This window comes from Giraffa tippelskirchi, chromosome 9 (assembly GCF_054371585.1).
Source record: "Giraffa tippelskirchi isolate mGirTip1 chromosome 9, T2T-mGirTip1v1.2.pri, whole genome shotgun sequence".
NCBI classification, from domain to species: domain Eukaryota; kingdom Metazoa; phylum Chordata; class Mammalia; order Artiodactyla; family Giraffidae; genus Giraffa; species Giraffa tippelskirchi.
This window is the reverse complement of record NC_137283.1, coordinates 46,300,110-46,321,935: the sequence shown is the minus strand read 5'-3', so window position 1 is coordinate 46,321,935 and position 21,826 is coordinate 46,300,110. Positions and strand designations below refer to the sequence as shown.

The 21,826-nt window shown below is 52.3% G+C and overlaps 1 protein-coding gene and 1 long non-coding RNA gene across 4 annotated transcripts; one reads left to right on the top strand and one right to left on the bottom strand.

Annotated features, from left to right (window-relative positions):
• Positions 1-3,595: 3,595 nt before the first annotated feature.
• On the top strand, positions 3,596-17,672 carry ITIH1 (inter-alpha-trypsin inhibitor heavy chain 1). Of its 3 annotated transcripts, XM_081525064.1 has the most exons (19): positions 3,596-3,705; positions 4,188-4,354; positions 4,785-4,889; positions 5,229-5,391; positions 5,936-6,049; positions 7,958-8,083; positions 8,168-8,284; positions 8,984-9,152; positions 9,243-9,368; positions 10,236-10,417; positions 10,677-10,862; positions 11,782-11,921; positions 12,687-12,865; positions 14,047-14,127; positions 14,238-14,351; positions 15,331-15,532; positions 16,406-16,578; positions 17,141-17,252; positions 17,394-17,672. In XM_081525064.1, the coding sequence occupies exons 1-19, from the start codon at positions 3,700-3,702 to the stop codon at positions 17,521-17,523; spliced, it is 2,592 nt and encodes an 863-aa protein (XP_081381190.1). In that variant the 5' UTR covers positions 3,596-3,699; the 3' UTR covers positions 17,524-17,672. The 3 variants fall into 3 exon arrangements, with proteins under 3 accessions (XP_081381190.1, XP_081381191.1, XP_081381189.1); XM_081525065.1 differs by lacking the exons at positions 3,596-3,705; positions 4,188-4,354; positions 4,785-4,889 and adding exons at positions 12,939-12,953; positions 13,452-13,472 and having other exon boundaries at positions 5,230-5,391; positions 11,785-11,921; positions 12,687-12,841; positions 17,394-17,671; XM_081525063.1 differs by lacking the exons at positions 3,596-3,705; positions 4,188-4,354; positions 4,785-4,889 and adding exons at positions 12,939-12,953; positions 13,452-13,472 and having other exon boundaries at positions 5,230-5,391; positions 12,687-12,841; positions 17,394-17,671.
• LOC145519933 (uncharacterized) lies at positions 14,966-21,774 on the bottom strand. Its single transcript, XR_014064050.1, has 2 exons — positions 21,477-21,774; positions 14,966-16,739 (listed from the first exon to the last, which is right to left on the bottom strand). It is a non-coding gene; the product is annotated as an uncharacterized LOC145519933 (long non-coding RNA).
• Between the last annotated feature and the right edge of the window lie 52 nt (positions 21,775-21,826).

Here is a 21,826-nt window from a genome sequence, read left to right as displayed (position 1 = left end):
GCTATTTAAGGAAATAAAATAGCTTTACTAGAAAATCTCTCAGGAGTCCCACCAACACTGGGAGGGGCTCACACAGGGGCCCTCCTTTGAGGGTGGATATGAGGACATCTATAGGCCACTAACTTGGCGGACTTCTGTTTACGGACTTGTAGTCTCTTCAGAGTGAAAAGACAAATCAGACAGAGAATTACTAGAATGAATACCCAAGTAAAGGAGGACAGAGGGGAGCAAAGTTGCATCAATCCTATATAGCCTTTTCTTTTAGGTGCCTCTGTGTCTTTAATTTTTCATTAGCCATGAGTCTCTCAGTGAAGGTATTATGGAATCTTGAAGGCTTTTGGAGCTTTCTGCATAGCAATTAAAATAGGTATCCCATTCTGTTTGCTTGATTTGGGAACCCTTGCTTTCAAATGCACTTCTTAAACAAATGCTCTTGTCTAACTAGAACCTTTCTCATATCAGCCACTGTAAGTCCAGATTGTCTTTCTGAGATTTTACCATTTTTGTAGATAATTACAGCTGCCAGATCCAGAGTTCTTGGATATAAAATACGCAGTTGTGCCAGAAGGTGGTGCACTCAATTATTTGAAACTTTATCCCATTGCTTTAGCTAAGTTTTGGGTCTCTTAGAGCTGGACTGGATGAAGCACAAGCTGGAATCAAGATTGCTGGGAGAAATATCAATAACTTCAGATATGCAGAGGACACCACCCTTATGGCAGAAAGCAAAGAAGAACTAAAGAGCCTCTTGATGAAAGTGAAAGAGGAGAGTGAAAAAGTTGGCTCAAAACTCAACATTCAGAAAAGGGAGATCATGACATCTGGTCCTATCACTTCATGGCAAATAGATGGGGAAACAGTGGAAACAGTGACAGATTTTATTTTGGGGGGCTCCAAAATCACTGCAGATGGTGACTGCACCAATTAAAAGACGCTTACTCCTTGAAAGAAAAGTTGTGACCAACCTAGACAGCATATTAAAAAGCACAGACATTACTTTGCCAACAAAGGTCTGTCTAGTCAAGGGTATGTTTTTTCCAGTAGTCATGTATGGATGTGAGAGTTGGACTATAAACAAAGCTGAGCACCAAAGAATTGATGCTTTTGAACTGTGGTGTTGGAGAAGATTCTTGAGAGTCCCTTGGACTGCAAGATTCAACCAGTCCATCCTAAAGGAAATCAGTCTTGAATATTCATTGGAAGGGCTGATGCCGAAGCTGAAACTCCAATACTTTAGCCACCTGATGCAAAAAACTGACTCATTTGAAAAGACCCTGATGCTGGGAAAGAGTGAAGGCAGCAGGAGAAGGGGACGACAGAGGATGAGATGGTTGGATGGCATCACCGACTCAATGGACATGAGTTTGAGTAAGCTCCGGGAGTTGGTGATGAACAGGGAAGCCTGGCGTGCTGCAGTCCATGGGGTCACAAAGAGTCGGACATGACTGAGCGACTGAACTGACTGACTGAGAGCCAAATTAATACCTTAGAGGGCTGTCCTGGGGCTTCGCTGGGGTTTCTCAGTGGTAAAGAATTTGCTTGCCAGTGCAGGAGACCCAGTAGACAGAGGTTTGATCCCTGGGTCAGAAAGATCCCCTGGGGAAATGGCACCCGCTCCATATTCTCGCCTGGATGATCCCATGGACAGAGGAGCCTGGCAGGCTACAGTCCATAGAGTTACAAAGAGTTGGACATGACTGAAGTGATGAAGCACTAGAGTTAGGTGGGTGTTCTGTAACAGGTTTTAAGTGCTCCACCAGTTTTGTGGCTTTTGGCTACCGAGATTCCTAGTAGCTACAGTCTAGACCTCATGTGCACATTAATGGAAACTAACAGTAACCTAGCCAAGTAAAAGCCTTGTGTGAAGTGCCAGCAATTCCCAGTGTGGAACTGGGGAGCAGGGAAAGGACTGAACCAGCTGACCCCAAGAAATGTGGACTGGGGTTGCAATCAAATGAAGAACAGTGGATAAAACCAACACAGCTAGAGGCTTGGGTTCTGGGTGGGACCATCCGCTAGTTCAAGTTGACCTGCCCCGGACTGGAAAGCCAATTCAATTAGAAGCTTGACACAGAGAGTGGAGCTCAGTGGTGAGAAAAAGAACTCAAAGGATTTGTGGGTATCAATCTGTCTGTAATGCAGGAGACCCGGGTTCAGTCCCTGGGTTGGGAAGATATCCTGGAGAAGGAAATGGGTACCCACTCCAGTATTCTTGCCTAGAGAATCCCATGGACAGAGAATCCTGGTGGGCTACAGTCCATGGGGCCACCAAGAGTTGGATAGGCTGAGCGACTAACACTTTTCACTTCACCTTACTGAACACGGTGAGGCACTTGAGTCTCTTCGTTGCAGTGTCCTGGTGCTGACACTGTACCCAACCCAACACAGGGCATGGTCGATATTCGTGCAGGAAATCAACACAACCCCCAGTGTGCAGTTTCAGGTTGATCCATCTCACCTTCCACAAAGGCCAGAAAATAGGCGAGAAGGGCATTCTGGCCTAGGGACGATAAACCCTTTCCCAGAAGCTGCTCTAAAAGACAAAGTCCAGGACAAGTAAACAGAGATCAAAGAAGCTTCTGGGCCCCCTCACCACATCAGGGTCATGGCAGCCAGTACATCCCAACCAGGGCCATGGAGGGGGTTGACCAGAGTCATCTCTGCCCAGTCTGCTGGGGCTTGTAGGGGACAGGGAGGGTTTGTGCATAAAATTTAAGAAATTTAAGAAACTGCAGGGACAAGATGGCTCTCTGGGATCTTTGACTAATTCTTCTTGCTTTGTAATAACACAGAGGGCATTTCTGTCATTACACGATAGGCTTCAGCTTTGGCATCTGAAAGACGTGGGTTTGAATGCCTCCTCATTCATTTGCTGTGGGACCAACATCCCAGGGACACATTGAGGATAAAATTAGATCATAAAGGGCTGAGAGCAAAGGGAGGCTCATAGTCCACCCTCATCATGAAAGCATGGCATTCATCTTCGTCTCCGCTGTGCCCTGTTCCTCTGCATCCCTGCCCAGGAGAAATGATGAGGTTTGCTTCTGCTCTTCTTTCCAAAGCTGACCGTCCTAAAAGGTGCGTCACCCATTACGTATCCCCAGAACTGTCCAGATGGCCCCTGGCAGAATGGCTAGAGTTGGTGCTATCAGAAACAAGGATGTGGGCAGACACTTTCTAAGTCATCATATCTGCCTCCCAGGTGAATATATGACTGTCTGAAAAGTTTGTTGATGACTAAAGAATTTTGACAAGAACACCTAATGAAGAGAAATTCATTTTTAGTTGTGGCTTCTTGACACCTGCCACTGTATCACTGGTGTTGCCCCTGTGCCACAGATCCAGGATTAAAATTCACAATTCACACTGGCTGAGTGAGGTTCTAACCGAGGGGCACAGTCTGAGTCTGGTTGGGAGTTTACACAGCTGGGAATCCCCCTAGAGAAAGCTTTCACTGTCAATTTTTGATCCCTCAAATTGTAATACTTACCTTGACCTTGTCTAATGTTTAATCCATGTTTATCCAGCATTGTATTGATTCATGGTCTGAGTGAGGTGACAAGGCAGCAGGAGCCTTGGGACCACGCACGGCACGATGGGGCTGCGGGGACCGCTCTGCGTGTACCTGGTGTCCCTGCTCGCCCTGCAGGCCGTGGCCGCTCAGGGTTCACCCACGCACAACCCCAAAGGTGGCAAGGTATGTGGGTATACCCCTGGGCCAGAACCAGGCAGCTGAGCCTGGAAGGGAGCACAGGGATGGGGGCTCTCCCCACCCACCTTGACTTCCTCTGAAGGGAGAGGACCCCCTAGCAGCACCGGGGAGGTGAAGCTGGGGTGTCGAGGACACAGGCTATGTCCCACTCCCATCCCTTAATAGATAGGCCCTGGTCCCCTGAGCGCTTGCATTCACACTTGCCCTGGTTTTGTTTTACAGAAGCGAATGGCTGTGGACACAGTAAGTGCGGGTCTCGGCAAAGGGGTCTGTGGTGGGGCCATTATTACAGCCAGTTTCCCCCAGGCTTCGGGGCATGCCCCTGGGCAGGAGGACTCCCGACTTCCACAAACAGGGGCTCTTCAGCCACCTCAATTCCCATGGCACTGTTTCAGGCATACAGAATAGCACCCGTGTCAGAGCTGGGTGCTGGAGGGCCCCCATCCTAGGCCACCTCCTGCACATCCCACTTTAGGCTGCCGATGGTGTGGTCATCCGCAGTTTGAAAGTCAACTGCAAAGTCACCTCTCGCTTCGCCCACTGCGTCATCACCAGCCAAGTGGTCAACAGCGCTGACACAGCCAAGGAAGTGTCCTTCAACGTGGAAATACCCAAGACGGCCTTCATCAGCGACTTTGCCATGTGCGTGCCTTGCCTGGTTCACCAGGCCCAGCCCACAACCATGGCTCCCCTCATCCCCAAGGGCCACGGGCCAGGCCCAGCTCAGAGGGACTGAAAAGCCCTTTAGGTCCTGCTCTGGGCTACCATCTTGGAGAGCAAACCAAAGCCTCTGACAGTATGTTTTCAGCCTAGGGCCCAGAAGCACAGGCCAGCACCCAAGGCTTACTGCTGGACTCTGTGGCCGGGGCTGCCCACCTCCGTGCCAGGATCCCTGAGCAACTCTGGGGTCAGCGGGAGACTGGCAGGGGAAGCCCTCCCCCAAGTGCTCACCTGGACAGGGCCTCCTCGGAGCCGCCCCCCGCCTCCATTCCCCCGAGCTGGGAGCCCCTCCACTTGAGGCCCTATGTGGTGGGGGAGGGGCACTGCCCTGAGGGCCTCTTCCTCCCTGCAGCAAGGCAGATGAAAATACCTTCACCGGAGACATAAAGGACAGAGTGACCGCATGGAAGCAATACCGGAAAGCAGCCATCTCGGGAGAGAATGCAGGACTTGTCAGGTGAGCTCTGGGGCCTGCTGGCCCAATCTCTGGTGCCCCCCACACCCCGCCAGCATGAATCTGAAGCTGCAAGATGCCTTGGGTGGAGGGCAGCCTCGGATGAGGGAATGGGAGTAAACTGGCCAAACCCATTGCTGGCACAGGTATGCTGGATGAGACCTCTGGAGAAGGGGGACCCTGACTCTGGCCAATCAGCTAATGCAGGGTGAGGGTCAAGGAAAGCTGGGAGATGCACTAAAAATAAGAGAAATTGATTCAGAGGAGTATGTTTTAGGTGACAAGGACCCGCACATCACTTCCCATGCGTCTGTCTGTTTTTGCCCCTGGTGGCACATCCAGGGCCTCAGGGAGAACAATGGAGCAGTTCTCCATGCACATCATCGTCGGTCCACGGAGCAAGGCCACATTCCGGCTGACCTACGAGGAGGTGCTGAGGCGGAAGCTCATGCAGTACGACATTGTCATCAAAGTCAAGCCCAAGCAGCTGGTGCAGCATTTTGAGGTAGATCGTGGCTGACCACAGGCAGGCGTGAGGTCTCGGGAGCCAGGCTCTTGCCTTTCCCTCACTGTGGCTGCACGTGTAAGCTCGGCACCCTCCGTGTGCAGTCCTGGGCCTGAGCACACAGGGCGGGTACTGACTCCTCCAGGTGGGCTCCAGTGGCTCTCTGTGGCTCCCTGAACCCTCCAGCCTTCTCCTTCTGAGCCTCAGCTTGCTCATCTGTTAAATGGGGGTTCTGTGTGTCCTAGAAGTGCTGCAAAGATCATGAGACGGTGAATGTTCAGGGATTTTATAGGAAAGTCCCAGGCAGCCTGAGGGGCTGTCATTGTGGCTGGCATGTTAGTGGTGGCTGAGTTGAGGGGCACAGGCATGCACACCTTCATTTGGCCAATATTTTTGGAGTGCCTGTGACATGCCAGGCCCTGTGCTGAGAGCTGGGTGGGCGCTGCATACAGTGGGGGGCCAGGATACATGCTGGCTCTTGGCTGAGACTTGATGACGGTTCCCAAATGTGAGTCTTGGTGCAGGAGTTGCTTCTATGCCACAGATCGACGTGGACATCTTTGAGCCCCAGGGGATCAAGAAGCTGGATGTCGAGGCCTCCTTCCTCCCCAAGGAATTGGCTGCCCAACTTATCAAGAAGTCCTTCTCAGGAAAAAAGGTGCGTCAGATGGCGGAGCCCTCAGAGACTTCTCAGCCTAGCTCAACCAGGCAGGGGCTGCAGGCTGCCCTAAGGGAAAGAGAGAGGAGAACTCAGCACTTCTGATTCTCAAAAGCCTAAGGCTGGGGAGGGTCTGTCTGCCTGGTCTGGGGTGAGTCGCTGGCTTGCTTAAGCCTCAGTTTCCTCTTTGCCTGTCTCATACTCCTGGGAAAGCGTTCATGGTATATAGGGCACACGTGTTCACCTCAGTATTCCAAGCCCCAGTGTTCTTGGAAACATGATTAAGTTTGGCAAGGATGTTGGCCTACCCAGTCACTTACCACTTGTTACTTCCCACCCATCTACAGGAATTCCAGGAGCACCCTGCTTGCTCCTATCCCGGGTCCTGAGGAGTGTGGCATATGAGTGGGTGATACCCAGCTAGTGCCCTGCTTCCTAACTTGCCCTCAACTGGAGCCAGGAGCAAACCATTTTTTCCCCACTCACCTTTGGTAGTGACTGTAACAGTTCACTTAGAAGAAATGTTTCCTACAGTTTTGGAGGAGTTCCTTAGAAACAAAATGCGACAGGTGGAGTGCTAGCAAACATGCTTGCTCTCAGTAGGGGACTAAGGGAATGGTCATTGTCTTCCTAATAATTCTTTTCAAATGTCTTACTCAACTTTTTCACTCTTCTCTTTCACTTTCATCAAGAGGCTCTCTAGTTCTTCACTTTCTGCCATAAGGGTGGCGTCATCTGCATATCTGAGGTTATTTCTCTCGGCAATCTTGATTCCAGCTTGTGTTTCCTCCAGCCCAGCATTTCTCATGATGTACTCTGCATATAAGTTAAATAAGCAGGGTGACAGTATACAGCCTTGACGTACTCCTTTTCCTATTTGGAACCAGTCTGTTGTTCCATGTCCAGTTCTAACTGTTGCTTCCTGACCTGCATACAGGTTTCTCAAGAGGCAGGTCAGGTGGTCTTGTATCCCATCTCCTTCAGAATTTTCCACAGTTTATTGTGATCCACACAGTCAAAGGCTTTGGCATAGTCAATAAAGCAGAAATAGATGTTTTGTCTGAAACTCTCTTGCTTTTTCGATGATCCAGCGGATGTTGGCAATTTGATCTCTGGTTCCTCTGCCTTTTCTAAAACCAGCTTGAACATATGGAAGTTCATGGTTCACGTATTGCTGAAGCCTGGCTTGGACAATTTTGAGCATTACTTTACTAGCGTGTGAGATGAGTGCAATTGCGCGGTAGTTCGAGCATTCTTTGGCATTGCCTTTCTTTGGGATTGGAATGAACACTGACCTTTTCCAGCCCTGTGGCCACCCCCGAGTTTCCCAGCAAACCACCCCCAATTTCCTTGAGCACCAGCACCGAGTTCAACCAGGCTGCAGCTCCCACTCTGGGCCCTTCCTTCTCCTTGTCTATCCAGGCAGGTTCCATTTTCCAGTACAGTGTTGTTATTTCATTGAACAGTATGAGATGCCCAATGTCTCTCATCCTGGTATTATTTAAATATTTTGGCCACACCTTGTGGCTTGCAGGATCTTAGCTCCCCAACCAGGGATTGAACCTGGGCCTCCAGCAATGAAAGCTCAGAGTACTGACCATTGGATTGCCAGGGAATTTCCAACATGCTGCTGTTATTTTGTTTTTCATTGTGTACCCGAAGTGGTGATACTTATTGTAGAAAATTCCAATGATTCTGAAGCATGTGAGCAAAGAAACAGGTCTTCTCTCCTACCCTGCACAGGTGTGCACTCTCAGCCCCAGGGTGAGGGTCACATGAGACTCATTCCTATGGCTGTACACCACACACACACACACACACACACACACACACACACACATGCACACATGCACACATCTTACATTGTCATTGCAAACCAGTAATGCCTCACACTCTCGCTTGTTCCAGGGTCACGTGCTTTTCCGCCCCACAGTGAGCCAGCAGCAAACCTGCCCCACGTGCTCTACGACCTTGCTGAATGGGGACTTCAAGGTGACTTACGATGTCAATCGGGACAATACCTGCGACCTCCTGGTGAGTCTGAATTTCTAGCCTGAGACTTACAGGGCGGACAGGGGTCCTTGTGACAGCGGCCTCACTCATCTGTTTGTGTTTCAGGTCGCCAATAACTACTTTGCCCACTTCTTTGCTCCCCAAAACCTAACAAAACTGAACAAGAATGTGGTTTTTGTGATTGACATCAGCACCTCCATGGAAGGCCAGAAAGTGAAGCAGGTAAATGGTGGCTCTAAACAGTCCAGTGGGAGCTTCTTCAACCCAACTGCCCACTCCAAACTGGTTTTGCCCCCAGAGACTGGGTTTGGGACTTCTGCCCCTGGTCAGAGGCAGGGTAATCTAACAGGAAATCCCAGTGGTCAGGGGCTCTGGAATCAGCCACTTCTCACTGTGCAACCATCAGCAAGTACATTCACTTCTCCTCGATGGCAAAAATAGGAGCAAAGTGACAGGGCCCACAAGGTCGTGGGGTTTACCAGTGGGGGAGGGCTTGGAAGATGAGACCTGTGTTCTAGGCATGTGGGGACGATTACAGGGGTCCCAGATATGGCTTGCAGCAGGCAGCAGCCTCCCCTGCACACGCAGTGCTCTGTGCCCTGTCCATGGCTCAGTGAAACCATTGGTGGACAAGCAGAGTTTTAGAAACGCAGCCCCCTGGGGTCCTCTGTCTTAACCCCGCCCCGCTGAACTCCTGGTCATTTCCCCTTCCCACTGGGTCCCTTTGCCTTCTCCACGCCCTCAGCCACCCCAGGGCTCACTCAGTAGGAGGCTCCTCTCCTGTCACCACTGGCTTTCTTGCCCCTCCTGCTTGTCTGCCACATGCCTCTAACCCTGTGGGTCTTTGAACTGGGCATCTGGAGATTACAAAAGGCACTATCCTGGGGCCCTTTCCCTCCACTGACTGTCCTGTCCTTACAGACCAAGGAGGCGCTCCATAAAATCCTGGGGGACATGCGGCCAGGGGACTACTTCGACCTGGTCCTCTTTGGGTCTGCAGTGCAGTCATGGAAGGGTTCGCTGGTGCAGGCATCTCCTGCCAACCTGGAGGCAGCTCGGAACTTTGTGCAGCAATTCTCCCTGGCCGGGGGTAGGGGCAGGGGTCTGGGGCCACCTCTGATGCCACCTCTGTCCCCTCAGATTGAAGGCACACACTGATCTGCTTTCTCTTTTTTTGCAGCTACAAACCTGAATGGAGGTCTGCTCAGGGGAATTGAGATCTTGAACAAAGCTCAGGAAAGCCTCCCAGAACTCAGCAACCACGCCTCAATTCTCATCATGTTGACAGATGGCGAGCCCACAGAGGGTAAGCGCCGTCAGGGATACCCTGGGAGGTGTTGGTCTGCTCATTATGGAAGGCACTGGGGATGCCGTCTGGGGGCAGAGAGGCTAAGGGTAAAGCTGAGCACTTGTCTCAGAGCAGAGTTCAGACCATAAAGTCTGCAGGAGTTCCAAGGTGCTCCTCTGTCCTGAGGTGGGAAACTGGGAGAGTTTCTGCATGACACAGGGCTGCACAGGGCCCAGAAGGAGGGGCAGGACTCCTAGGCTGAGTTTAATGAACTGGGTATTCAGCACCAACTGACAGTCAAGTATGGGAGTAGGGACCAAGGAGAGACACTAAGAGAACAAGAGACATCTTTGCCTTAAGGAGTCCAGGGTCCACTGGGGAAGGCAGACCCAGGAACAGATGCTCTGTCAAGGGCTCTGAAAGAACAGGGTACCAGGAGGTCAAAGGACCACAGACAAGGGGCACCTGACCCAGGCAGAGTCTCAGAAGGCCTCCTGGAGGAAGTGAGCCCTGACCTCCATCTGGAAGGAGGAGAGGAGAAGCAAGAAGGCATCCCTGGCAGAAGGGGCAGCTTGAACAAAACAAGGTTTGTGCACCGGCAAGGCCTGTGCAGGAAGTCCAGGCATGCGTAGAGCAGGTAAAACAGAGTGGAAAGGTCAGCAGACCCTCACAGGCCATGGGAGGAGCCATGGAGGGTTTAAAATCAGATATGCCCATGATGGATCCATGGAAATGGGCAGTCTTTTAGGAGCTCTGTTAGCAGCTGTTGCCAAGATGGGACTGGAGATGGTCTGAGATGGGAGGCTTGGCCCCCAGGGAGGGTGGTGCCCCAAGGTGCCTTCTGCCCCACACGCATCCCATCCCTACTTGGCTGTGTGGCTGCAGGGGTGACGGATCGTACCCAAATCCTCAAGAATGTCCGAGATGCCATCAAAGGCAAGTTCCCACTCTACAACTTGGGCTTCGGCCATAATGTGGACTTGAACTTCCTGGAGGTCATGTCCCTGGAGAACAATGGACGTGTCCAGAGAATCTACGAGGACCATGATGCCACCCAGCAGCTGCAGGTCTCCTCCCCCACGGCCCCTCAAAGTCACACCATGAGGACCAGAGCCTTGGCAGCCATATACCCACCAGCCCAGAGCAGATAAAGCTCTGGTGTAGAGTTCAACTTAGCTGCAGGACCTTGAGCCAGTTCCTTAACCCCTGAGCCTGCAATTCTTTCTGTAAAGCAGGGATCCTGACACACCACTTTGTGAGGGGGTTTCCTGTTGGATGCCTAGGGTGACCCACCAGCTCTGAGGCTGCACCCGCCTATCCCTGCAGGGTTTCTATGAGCAGGTAGCCAACCCCCTCCTGAGGGATGTGGAGTTGCTGTACCCCCGGGAAGCCGTCTCAGACCTGACCCAGCACCGCCATAAACAGTACTATGAAGGCTCGGAGATCATGGTGGCGGGGCGCATTGCTGACCACAAACTAAGCAGCTTCAAGGCGGACGTGCGAGCTCACGCGGTAAATAGAGGGCTGCAAAGGGTGGAGAGGCACTCAGAAGCTCCCCACCCCTGTGCTCCTGGTGGCCTTTCTTTCCCCAGAGGAGTGCCCTCACCCCACCAGGCCAAACACAACCCCAGGGCTGAACATTCTCCCAATGCAGTCATCCTGAGGGCAGGCTCAAGTGGCCTTGATAAGTGGTCATCCTTTGCAGCCAACTGGACCACCTGTTATTCCCTCCCAAAGCATGAGGCGGTGAGAGGCTAGCGTTTTCCTTCTCAGGTGACACCATTTCCTGAGCACTTACTACGCACTCAGCTTTGTACCACAGTGCAGTGCATGTGTGCGCATGCACGCTCAGAGGTCCTGGAGACCTGGAGTCTAGCCGTGCAGTGTAGCTGAGGGTTCAGGGCTCCGGCTTTGAGTGAGGAAAGCTGAGCTAGACCCTGGCTCCAGGTGGGTGACATTGATCAAATGGGTCCAGCTCTCTAGGCCTTTCTGTACTATGAGGGGAAAACTGCACCGGAGAGTTATGTGGAGTAAATGAAATAATCCATGTAGTAGGCTTATGCAGTGCCTGGTGCATGGCAAACCCCTGGGAAGAGGTGCCCCCATTATTGTAGCTGGGGAGTCAAGGCACACTTGTGCGCTGTGGCAAGTTGAACAGGCGTCTGGAGGAGCGGGGTGGGGTGGACACAGTTGCATGGTGGACTGGCCGGCTGTTCGCTGGCATCCCCTGGAGAGAGTAACTCCATGAGAGCAGGGCCTGATCCTCCTCCCCTGGGATCCCCAGCGCCTGGGTCAACTTGGCTCACAGAGGGTGCTTGGGAACTTTTATGGAAGGAATGGAAGGGTGAGGATGAGAAGTGCAGGCTTAGGAAAGATGGGGGATGGAATGCTGAGAAAGGCTCACAGCCTCTCTCTCCCTCGCCTCTCTCAGGAGGGCCAAGATTTCTTGACAACCTGCCTGGTGGACGAGGAAGAGATGAAGAAACTGCTCCGAGAACGGGGCCACATGCTGGAGAACCACGTTGAACGCCTATGGGCCTACCTGACCATCCAGGAGCTGCTTGCCAAGCGGTACCAGCCCATCAGCTGCCTAGAGGAATGGGGGCACAACCACCCAAGAGCACCCCCCCTCCCCTGGGTCTTTGGACTAAGAAAGGGTGGTTCTGAGCCTTGAAGCGTGTGAGCAGGTCAGATTTACTGTTCTCTGACTTTGCTCGCTGAGTTAATATCAACCAGGCAGTCAATGTGTGGGCGGGGCCTGCTGGGGGCACAGGGCGGCCTGCAGTTTGCCCCGCTTAGCTCTGTGGGGGACGCTGCCCTTGCCCACGGGGCTGCTGTGTCCAGACACACTCAGTTCATCCTCACAACATGCCGAGCAAACCAGGGTTCAGAGAGGTTAGACCACTTGCCAGAATGTCACAGCTGTTGACTTCTGGGGCACATCCCCCAGCTCTGCCAAACCTCCAGGTTTTCTCTTTGAAAGTGTTAGTTGCTCAGTCATGTCCGACTCTGTGACCGCATGGACTATAGCCTGCCAGGCTCCTCTGTCCATGGAATTCTCCAGGCAAGAACACTGGGGATCTTTCTGACGGAGGGATCGAACCCACGTCTCCTGTATTGCAGGCAGATTCTTTACCATCTGAGTCACCAGGGAAACCTGTTTCTCTATGGGAGGCATTTAAATCATGAGGTCCTTGAAGACAGCCCCTGAGCGGGGCCACTGCAGGGGCTTATTACATGCCTGTTGAATAAGTGAACAATGGCAGGAAAAGGACAAGGGAATGCAAGTTTACTGTCGTCCATGCTGTGGGCCTGGAGCCGGTGTCTGTCTCGCAGGATGAAGTTGGAGGGGAAGGAGAAGGCCAACGTATCAGCCAAGGCCCTGCAGATGTCGTTGGCCTATCAGTTCGTGACCCCACTGACCTCCATGACCGTCAGGGGCATGGCAGACCAGGACGGCCTGGAGCCCATCATTGACAAGCCCCTGGATGGTATGGGCTGGCCGAGGGGAGGCTGTGGGCATGGGGAGGCTTCTGAGAACCAAAAGCCTCCAGGGCATTAATTCTCTTTCCTTTCTCTCCTTTCTAGATTCTCTGCCCTTGGGTGAGTATTTAAATCATGTTGATTTTTGCAAGGGGCTCCGGGTAGCTGGGCAGGTGGCGCAGTTCTGGCCACCGGACACACAGTTCCCCACCCCACACCTGCCTGGCTCCAGCTTTTCTTGGTCTCTTCCTTCCCTGAGATGCCCTTCTCCACTTTGTTGCAACCAAATTGCTGCCACCTGAGTGTTTGGGGAGCCCTCACACAGCCTGAACCCCTCCACTCCTGGGCCTCCTTTGGGGCCCTTAGTGTGAGCATCCATCTGCGAGGAGAGCTGGGACCCCCAGGAGGAGAGCTGGGACCTCCAGGAGGAGAGCTGGGACCCCCAGGAGGAGGGCTGGGACCCCTAGAAGAGGGCTGGGTCCCACAGGAGGAGGGCTGGGACCCCTAGGAAAGGGCTGGATCCCACAGGAGGAGGGCTTCCCAGGCCTGACTGGCCTCTGGGCCCAGTTGCCCTTGGAGTAGGGAGGATGACGCTGTCCTCTGTCCTTGTCTCTACAGAGATGGTGGGACCCAGAAAGTGTAAGTGGCCATCACCCTGACAACGCACACCTTACCTCTGCTCCACACGTGACCACCCTCAGTCCATGGATTCAGTCCTGAGCAAAGCCCAGGGCGTCCCCATCTAAGGCTTTCTTTCTCTGCTCCAGTGCTCCTTGCTCCCTCTCACTGGGAGCCCTCAGAACTCTCCCCCTGACCTGGGCCTGGCCTCCCCACCCCAATGTCATGAGCCCCACCAAGTTCTCATGAAGGAGACCGAGAGGGCACCAGGCCACTGGTGGTGGTAGTTGCTCAGTCATGTCTGACTCTTGCAACCCCATGGACTATATATAGCCCACCGGGCTCCTCTGTCTATGGGACTTCCCAGATAAAAATACTGGAGTGGGTTGCCATTTCCTTCTCCAGGCCAGGCCATTGCGCTGGGCCAAACTTCCATTCCCACATCCCAAGAGGTGTCAAAGTCTCCATGTCCACTCGTGCACCCGTGGCGTCAGGCCAGCCTGCCTGGGTGGGAGGGGCCCCGGAGAAGGAGCCATCAGCTCCAGGGAAGGCCCGGCTGCCTCCCTCCTAAAGGCCATTCACTCTTGCTGCTCAGCGTTCATGCTAGCGGCCTCACAGCCTGCTCCAACGCACTCCAGCCTCAACATCAAGAATTTGCCAAACCAAGTGACTGGCGGTGAGTCCTTGGGAGGGTCTGAGGGACACTCCTGCCTGGCTGAACCCTTGTCCCCAGTTGGCCCCATCTGCCTAACACTCAGTCTAACGGACTCCATGATGTGCCCTCAGTGGATACTGACCCCCACTTCCTCATCCACGTGCCCCAGAAAGAGGACACACTGTGCTTCAACATCAACGAGGAGCCTGGTGTGGTCCTGAGCCTGGTGCAGGACCCTGACACAGGTACGGATGACATCACACCCTCTGCCAGAGAGGGTGGGGCCCGGGCTCCTCTGCCCTCAATGTTCAGCCACAAACAGGAAGGACAGTGGTTGTGGCCTCCACTCCCCACATCCGGTGTACCCGCCACCTGGCTGGGCTCAGCCTGCCGCCATCACACCCCATCCACCTGCCTGGGCCCTATACAGGGCCAGCTTCGTGGGCGTGTGACCTGTGTGGTGCACAGAACCACGCACTGGGAAGGGCTCCATGCTTGATTTCATGCTCTGCTGTTGCATCCTGAAATTCTCAAAAATTTTTGAAGGAAGGGCCCCTCGTTTTCATTTTGTACTGAGTCCTGTAAATTATGTTGTGGTCCTGCCGCATACCCCTCCCTTGGCCCTGCATGGCTGTAGGGGTCTTGGAGTCGACTTCCCCCCGGGGCTCCGGTGATGGGAACAATGCCCTCTCCATATCTTGGACGCTTCTCCCACCCTCCCAGTCCATTCAGGTCATCTGCACACGTCTGTTGAGCACGTCCAAAGGGCTGGGGACACAGTGGAAACCCCGACAGAGTCCCTGCTCTTGTGGAGTTTAGGGAAGGGAGATAAACAGGTGAACAGATTCTTAACTGACCATTTCAGAGCATGAGACAAGGATATTTTTGGGACGGTGACAACGGGGAGGGGGCTGCTGGCTGCCCTGTTCAGAGGAGGCCTCTGTGGAGAGGCCCCAAGACTCAATTACAGCACCTGCCCTGTGTCGTGGAGAAGGAGCAGCCCCAAGGCCTGTCCTGGGGAGGCAAGTCCTCCTTCACAGCCCAGAACTGAGCATTCTAAATCTCAGAGAGTGTGGTGGGAAGGGAGGCAGGCGCTCCTGAAGGCCCATCTCCTTGGGTGCTGACGCTCTCAGTGACCAAAGAGGGAGCGCTGGAGCAAAGACTGGCTGGCAGGGTTCTGGTGAGAGCTGGCCTCCGACCTGATGACCCCTCACCCCACTGCAGGCTTCTCAGTGAACGGGCAGCTCATCGGCAACGAGGCTGGGAGCGCTGGGAAGCACAAGGGCACGTACTTTGGGCGGCTGGGGATCGCAAACCCCGCAACTGACTTCCAGCTGGAAGTGACTCCTCACAACATTACGCTGAACCCTGGGTCTGGCGGGCCCGTGTTCTCCTGGAGGGACCAGGCCTCCCTGCGGCAGAATGAGTAACCAGCTTGGGCGGGGGCCTGGGAAGGGAGGCAGGGGTGAGTGTGGTGAGGACCAAGGCATGAAGCCCCAGAGCCAGCCCCGCCACCCGAGACTGTGGGCCCTCATTCCCTGAGCTCTGTCAGTGAGTGAGGTCATAAGGCCTCCGTGTGGGCTGTGCAGACATGTTGGGCCTTGTGAACCATTCCCCACCCCTCACTCCCGATTTTGTTTGGTTCCTGGATGCGTGTCTTCGGGCCTAGCTGCCTGAGCTCCCGTGGCATCCTCGCCCCACAGTCCTGTCTCCACCCCAGGCTCCACCAAACCAAGCCACTCATCCTCCCACGCCCAGCGCAAGGGCCACCTCTTCCCTGAACCCATCCTGGTCTCTTCCTCTGCTGAACTTGTGTTCTCTGGGCTTCTCTTTCAGCATCTGTCTTAGTATGACTTGTTTAGTGTTTGTTCTTTCCTTCACTGCCGAGCATCAGAGCCCAATGCTGGGCAGCGGAGCTATAGGGAGAGGTGGGCAGGGTCCAGGATAGTGGATCAGATGATGAGTCAAAGAACACAGACTCATACTAGACAGGCTGGAGTCCAAGTCCTGGCTCTGTCACTCACTAGCTATGGGAGCTCGAGCAACTTTTTAACCTCTTTGAGCTGTGGTCCTCACAGGATCAAAGGGGGAATTGAATGATATAGTTTCAATGGAGGGCTTAGCACAGGGCCTGTACACAATATACTCAAGAGCAACATGTGGGAAGGAGTGTGGAACAAGAAATGCTCAACCATCTCAGAGGAGGGGGGGTCATAAGAGCTGGGTCCCAAGGACAAGAGCAGCTGACTGGAGGGGTGTAGTGAAGCTGCATCCACCCTCATGGCATCCGGCCCCGCAGGGTGTTGATGACCATCAATAGGAAGAGGAATCTGGTGGTGTCTGTGGAGGACGGGGGCACCTTCGAGGTCGTCCTGCACCGGGTGTGGAGGGGGAGTGCCGTCCGTCAGGACTTCCTGGGCTTCTACGTGCTGGATAGTCACCGAATGTCAGCACGGACACACGGGCTCCTGGGTATGTACGGCTGGCCAGGCTGGCAGAGCTGTGGGGGGCGGGGTGGTAGGACTCACTGTGGGTCAGCTTTGCGAGGCACCAGGACAGGTGCATCTCCAACGTGGCCTCCAAGGCTCAGAGCTCCAAAGAGAGTCCTGGTGATGGCTTGTCCCTCAAAGAGGCTGTAATCAAACACAGTGAAACTAAAGCTTAAGTGAGCCTGAGAGCGTGTAAGGAGAGGTCTAATTAGCAAATAGAAAGGTGCAGTGGACTCCCAGACACCTCCTGGGAGGGATGGGTCATGGCCGCACTGCTTCTCTTTCTGGCCTTCCTGCAGACCCTGCTCTCTACCCCTCACTCCCCTCTCCCCAGCCATATTCCTTTGGAATTCCTATAGAAGCAACATATCTGCTTCTTTATAGTAAGTGAACTAGAGGTGGCTTTGGATGTTAAAATTTATCAGAAACAGTCAAGCCCTTGGGAAAAAATTGTACAAATAACTCTAAACCTCCAGTGAGCACCTAGTGAGTACAAGGCAGCAAGGACCCCAATGGTAACCACTGTCTCCTGTATGCCTTTCCAGGACAGTTCTTCCACCCCTTTGATTATAAAGTGTCCGACCTCCACCCAGGCTCTGACACCACAAAGATTGATGCCACTATGTTGGTGAAGAACCGCCGCCTGACGGTCACCAGGTGGGTGGGCTGTTCTCCCAGCATTTCTGCCCTTGGCCTTCTCCTTCATTGGTCCAGGTCACATGGGTGGGGTGGGCTTCCTGCAGAGGTACTGCCCTGCTGGATCCAAAAGGTGACCCCAGCTGGCATGTTTCTCCTCAGGGGCTTGCAAAAAGACTACAGGAAGGACCCCCGGCATGGGGCTGAGGTGACCTGTTGGTTCATCCACAACAATGGGGATGGGCTGATCGACGGCGTCCACACCGACTATATCGTCCCTGACATCTTCTGAGCCCCAGGCCGGAACACCCATCCTCCCTTGGGACCACAGCAGAGGGGCAGGGTAGCATCCTGACCTGCTGCCCTGGCCACATCTCCCTGTCCAAGCTGGTCTCCTATGTCAAAGCACTCATGACTTCCATTAAAGAGAGGCTATGTCTAGCTCAGGCTGGCTACTTTTGGGGAACAGGGGGTGGCAAGGAGGCAACCCAAGATGTTCCTCAGAAGGGCTCAGGAGTCACAGCAAACCTGGAGGCTGGGAGGGAGCCTGCACCAACTCCACCCCCACACCCACCCCCATTCTCTGTAGCTGTCTGGCCCTGTGCCCTCTGAATGCCCGAGTGTCCCATGCACATGGCTTCCCCTATTGGTCCAGAGACCAAAGGACACGCTGGCAGACTGTATAGGAATGACCCACAATGGCTGCAGCTGCCCCAGTGCTTCCCGCAATCAGGTACTGTTTTCAGTGCCTTTGCTGAATTAACTGAATATACGCTCCTAACAGCCCTCGGGCTTCCCTAGTGACTGAGGCGGTAAAGAATCTGTCTGCAAAGCAGGAGACCTTGGGTTCAATCCTTGGGTTGAGAAGATCCCCTGGAGAAGGGAAGGGCAACTCACTCCATTGTTCTTGCCTGGAGAATTTCATGGACAGAAGAGCCTGGCGGGCTGCAGTCCAAGGGGTCGCTAAGAGTTGGACACGACTGACTGACATACTTTCACCTCCATGCTCCCAACAGCCCTAGGTGACACTTTTGTCATGACCGTTTATAGCCAAGGTTAGGTAACTTGTCCCAAACCCCTCATGGTTTAAGTGGTGGAGCTGGGATTTGAACCCATGCTATCTGGCATCAGCATCTATGTGCTTAACCACTCCATGTAAATTCTCTGGCGGCTGATGGCCAAAGCTTGTTCTAGATATTTTTCCAGTTCAGTTCAGTCGCTCGGTTGTGTCCGACTCTTTGCGACCCCATAGACTGCAGCCCGCCAGGCCTCCCTGTCCATCTCCAACTCCCGGAGCTTACTCAAACTCATGTCCATTGAGTCGGTGATGTCATCCAACCATTTCATCCTCTGTCATCCCTTTCTCCTCCTGCCCTCAATCTTTCCCAGCATCAGGGTCTTTTCAAATGAATCAGTTCTTTGCATCAGGTGGCCGAAGTATTGGAGTTTCAGCTTCAGCATCAGTCCTTCCAATGAACACTCAGGACTGATTTCCTTCAGGATGGACTGGTTGGAACTCCTTGCAGGCCAAGGGACTCTCAAGAATCTTCTCCAACACCACAGTTCAAAAGCATCAATTCTTCGGCGCTCAGCTTTCTTTATAGTCCAGTTCTCACATCCATACATGACTACTGGAAAAGACAGCTTTGATTAGATAGACCTTTGTTGGCAAAGTAATGTCTATGCTTTTTAATATGCTGTCTAGGTTGGTCATAACTTTTCTTCCAAGGAGCCAGTGTCTTTCAATGTCATGGCTGCAGTCACCATCTGCAGTGATTTTGGAGCCCCCCAAAATAAAATCTGTCATTGTTTCTATTGTTCCCCCATCTATTTGCCATGAAGTGATGGGACCAGATGCCATGATCTTACTTTTCTGAATGTTGAATTTTAAGCCAAGTTTTTCACTCTCCTCTTTCACTTTCATCTTTTCACTTTCATCACTAAAGAGGCTCTTTAGTTCTTCTTCACTTTCTGCCATAAGGGTGGTGTTATCTGCATATCTGAGGTTATTGATATTTCTCCCAGCAATTTTGATTCCAGCTTGTGCTTTATGCTGGACTGAATGAAGCATGATATACTCTCATGATATACTCTGCATATAAGTTAAATAAGCAGGGTGACAATATACAGACTTGACATGCTCCTTTCCCGATTTGGAACCGGTCTGTTGTTCCATGCCCAGTTCTAACTGTTGCTTCCTGACCTGCATACAGATTTCTCAGGAGGCAGGTCAGGTGGTCTGGTATTTCCAACTCTTTAAGAATTTTCCACAGCTTGTCGTGATCCACATCGTCAAAGACTTTGGCGTAGTCAATAAAGAAGAAGTAGATGTTTTTTCTTGTATTCTCTTGCTTTTTTGATGATCCAACGGATGCTGGCAATTTGATCTCTGGTTCCTCTGCTTTTTCTAAATCCAGCTTGAACATCTGGAAGTTCATGGTTCATATACTGTTAAAGCCTGGCTTGGAGAATTTTGAACATTACTTTGCTAGCGTGTGAGATGAGTGCAGTTGTGTGGTAGTTTGAGCATTCTTTGGCATGGCCTTTCTTTGGGATTGGAATGAACACTGACCTTTTCCAGTCCTGTGGCCACTGCTAAGTTTTCCAAATTTGCTGGCATATTGAGTGCAGCACTTCCACAGCATCATCTTTTAGGATTTGAAATAGCTCAACTGGAATTCCATCACCTCCACTAGCTTTGTTCATAGTGATGCTTCCTAAGGCCCACTTGACTTCGCATTCCAGGATGTCTGGTTCTAGGATGTCTAGTTCTAGTTCTAGAAGGTCTTGTAGGTCTTCATAGAACCATTCAACTTCAGCTTCTTCAGCATTATTGGTCAGGGCATAGACTTGGATTACTGTGATATTGAATAGTTTGCCTTGGAAATGAACAGAGATCATTCTGTTGTTTTTGAAATTGCATCCAAGTACTACATTTCAGACTCTTGTTGACTATGATGGCTACTCCATTTCTTCTAAGGGATTCTTGACCACAGTAGTAGATATAATGGTCATCTGAGTTAAATTCACCCATTCCAGTCCATGTTAGTTCGCTGACTCCTAAAATGTCGATGTTCACTCTTGCCATCTCCTGTTTGACCACTTCCAATTTGCCTTGATTCATGGACCTAACAATATTGCAGGTTCCTATGCAATATTGCTCTTTACAACATCGGAATTTACTTCCATCACCAGTCACATCCACAACTGGGTGTTGTTTTTGCTTTGGCTCCATCTCTTCATTCTTCTTGGAGTTATTTCTCCTCTGATCTCCAGTAGCATATTGGGCACCTACCAACCTGGGGAGTTCATCTTCCAGTGTCCTATCTTTTTGCCTTTTCATACTGTTCATGGGGTTCTCAAGACAAGAATACTGAAGTAGTTTGCCATTCCCTTCTCCAGTGGACCACATTTTGTCAGAGCTTTCCACCATGACCCGTCTGTCTTGGGTGGTTCTACATGACATGGCTCATAGTTTCATTGAGTTAGACAAGGCTGTGGTCCATGTGATCAGATTGGTTAGTTTCCTGTGATTGTGGCTTTCATTCTGTCTGTCCTTTGATGGAGAAGGATAAGAGGCTTATGGAAGCTTTCTGATGGGAGAGACTGACTGAGGGGGAAACTAGGTCTTGTTCTGATGGGCAGGGCCATGCTCAGTAAATCTTTAATCCAATTTTCTGTTGATGGACGGGGCTGCGTTCCCTCCCTGTTATTTGACCTGAGGCGAAACTATGGTGGAGGTAATGAAGATGATGGCGACCTCCTTCAAAAGGTCCCACACACGCACCGCTGCACTCAGTGCCCCCAGCCCTGCAGCAGGCCACTGCCGACCCACGCCTCCACCAGAGACTCCTGGACACTAATGGGCAAGTCTGGGTCAGTCTCTTGTGCGGTCACTGCTCCTTTCTCCTGGGTCCTGGTGTGCATAGGTTTTGTTTGTGCCCTCCAAGAGTCTGTTTCCCCAGTCCTGTGTAAGTTCTGGTGGCTCTATGGTGGGGTTAATGGCGACCTCCTCCAAGAGGGCTTATGCCAGATCCAGGTCTACTGTACTCAGAGCCCCTGGGTATCCTACAGGAGCAGTCCACTGCTGACCCATACCCTACAGGAGACACTCAAACACAGTTCTGTTTTAGTCTCTGTCAGGTCTCTGGGTCCTGGTGCACCCAATTGTTTGAGCCCTCTGAGAGTCTCTGGTAGGTATGGCGTTTGATTCTAAATGCAATTTCGAGATTTCACCCCTCCTACCATCTTGCTGAGACTTCTCCTTTGCCCCTGGAAGTGGGGTATCTCCTCAGAGTCGCTCCAGCACCATGCAGCTGCCACTCCAGATCTAGATCGTTCCAAGTATTACTTAACATGAGCACGTGAAAAAACATATGAAATATAATATATGGACTTGGAGTCCTTTAGAAGTCCTGCCAGGAGCTAGAGGCTCACTCACTGCAGTCAGGGCCTCAGGAAGCACTTCCCAGGCCTCCACCCTCCACTGGGTTTCCCAGCTGGGGGTTGGCACTTCTGGGAGCAGGCAAATCTCCCCAAAGCAGAGACAGCCACTGCCCAGAAGCTCTGACTTCATGAATAGCAGCCCACTGACT

What these genes read in the sequence shown, in the direction of transcription:
- ITIH1 (XM_081525064.1), top strand. An exon ending in GCAATTCTCCCTGGCCGGGG is followed by an intron (nt 9,153 to 9,242) that starts GTAGGGGCAGGG and finishes CTTTTTTTGCAG; the next exon opens with CTACAAACCTGAATGGAGGT. An exon ending in AGATGGCGAGCCCACAGAGG is followed by an intron (nt 9,369 to 10,235) that starts GTAAGCGCCGTC and finishes GTGTGGCTGCAG; the next exon opens with GGGTGACGGATCGTACCCAA.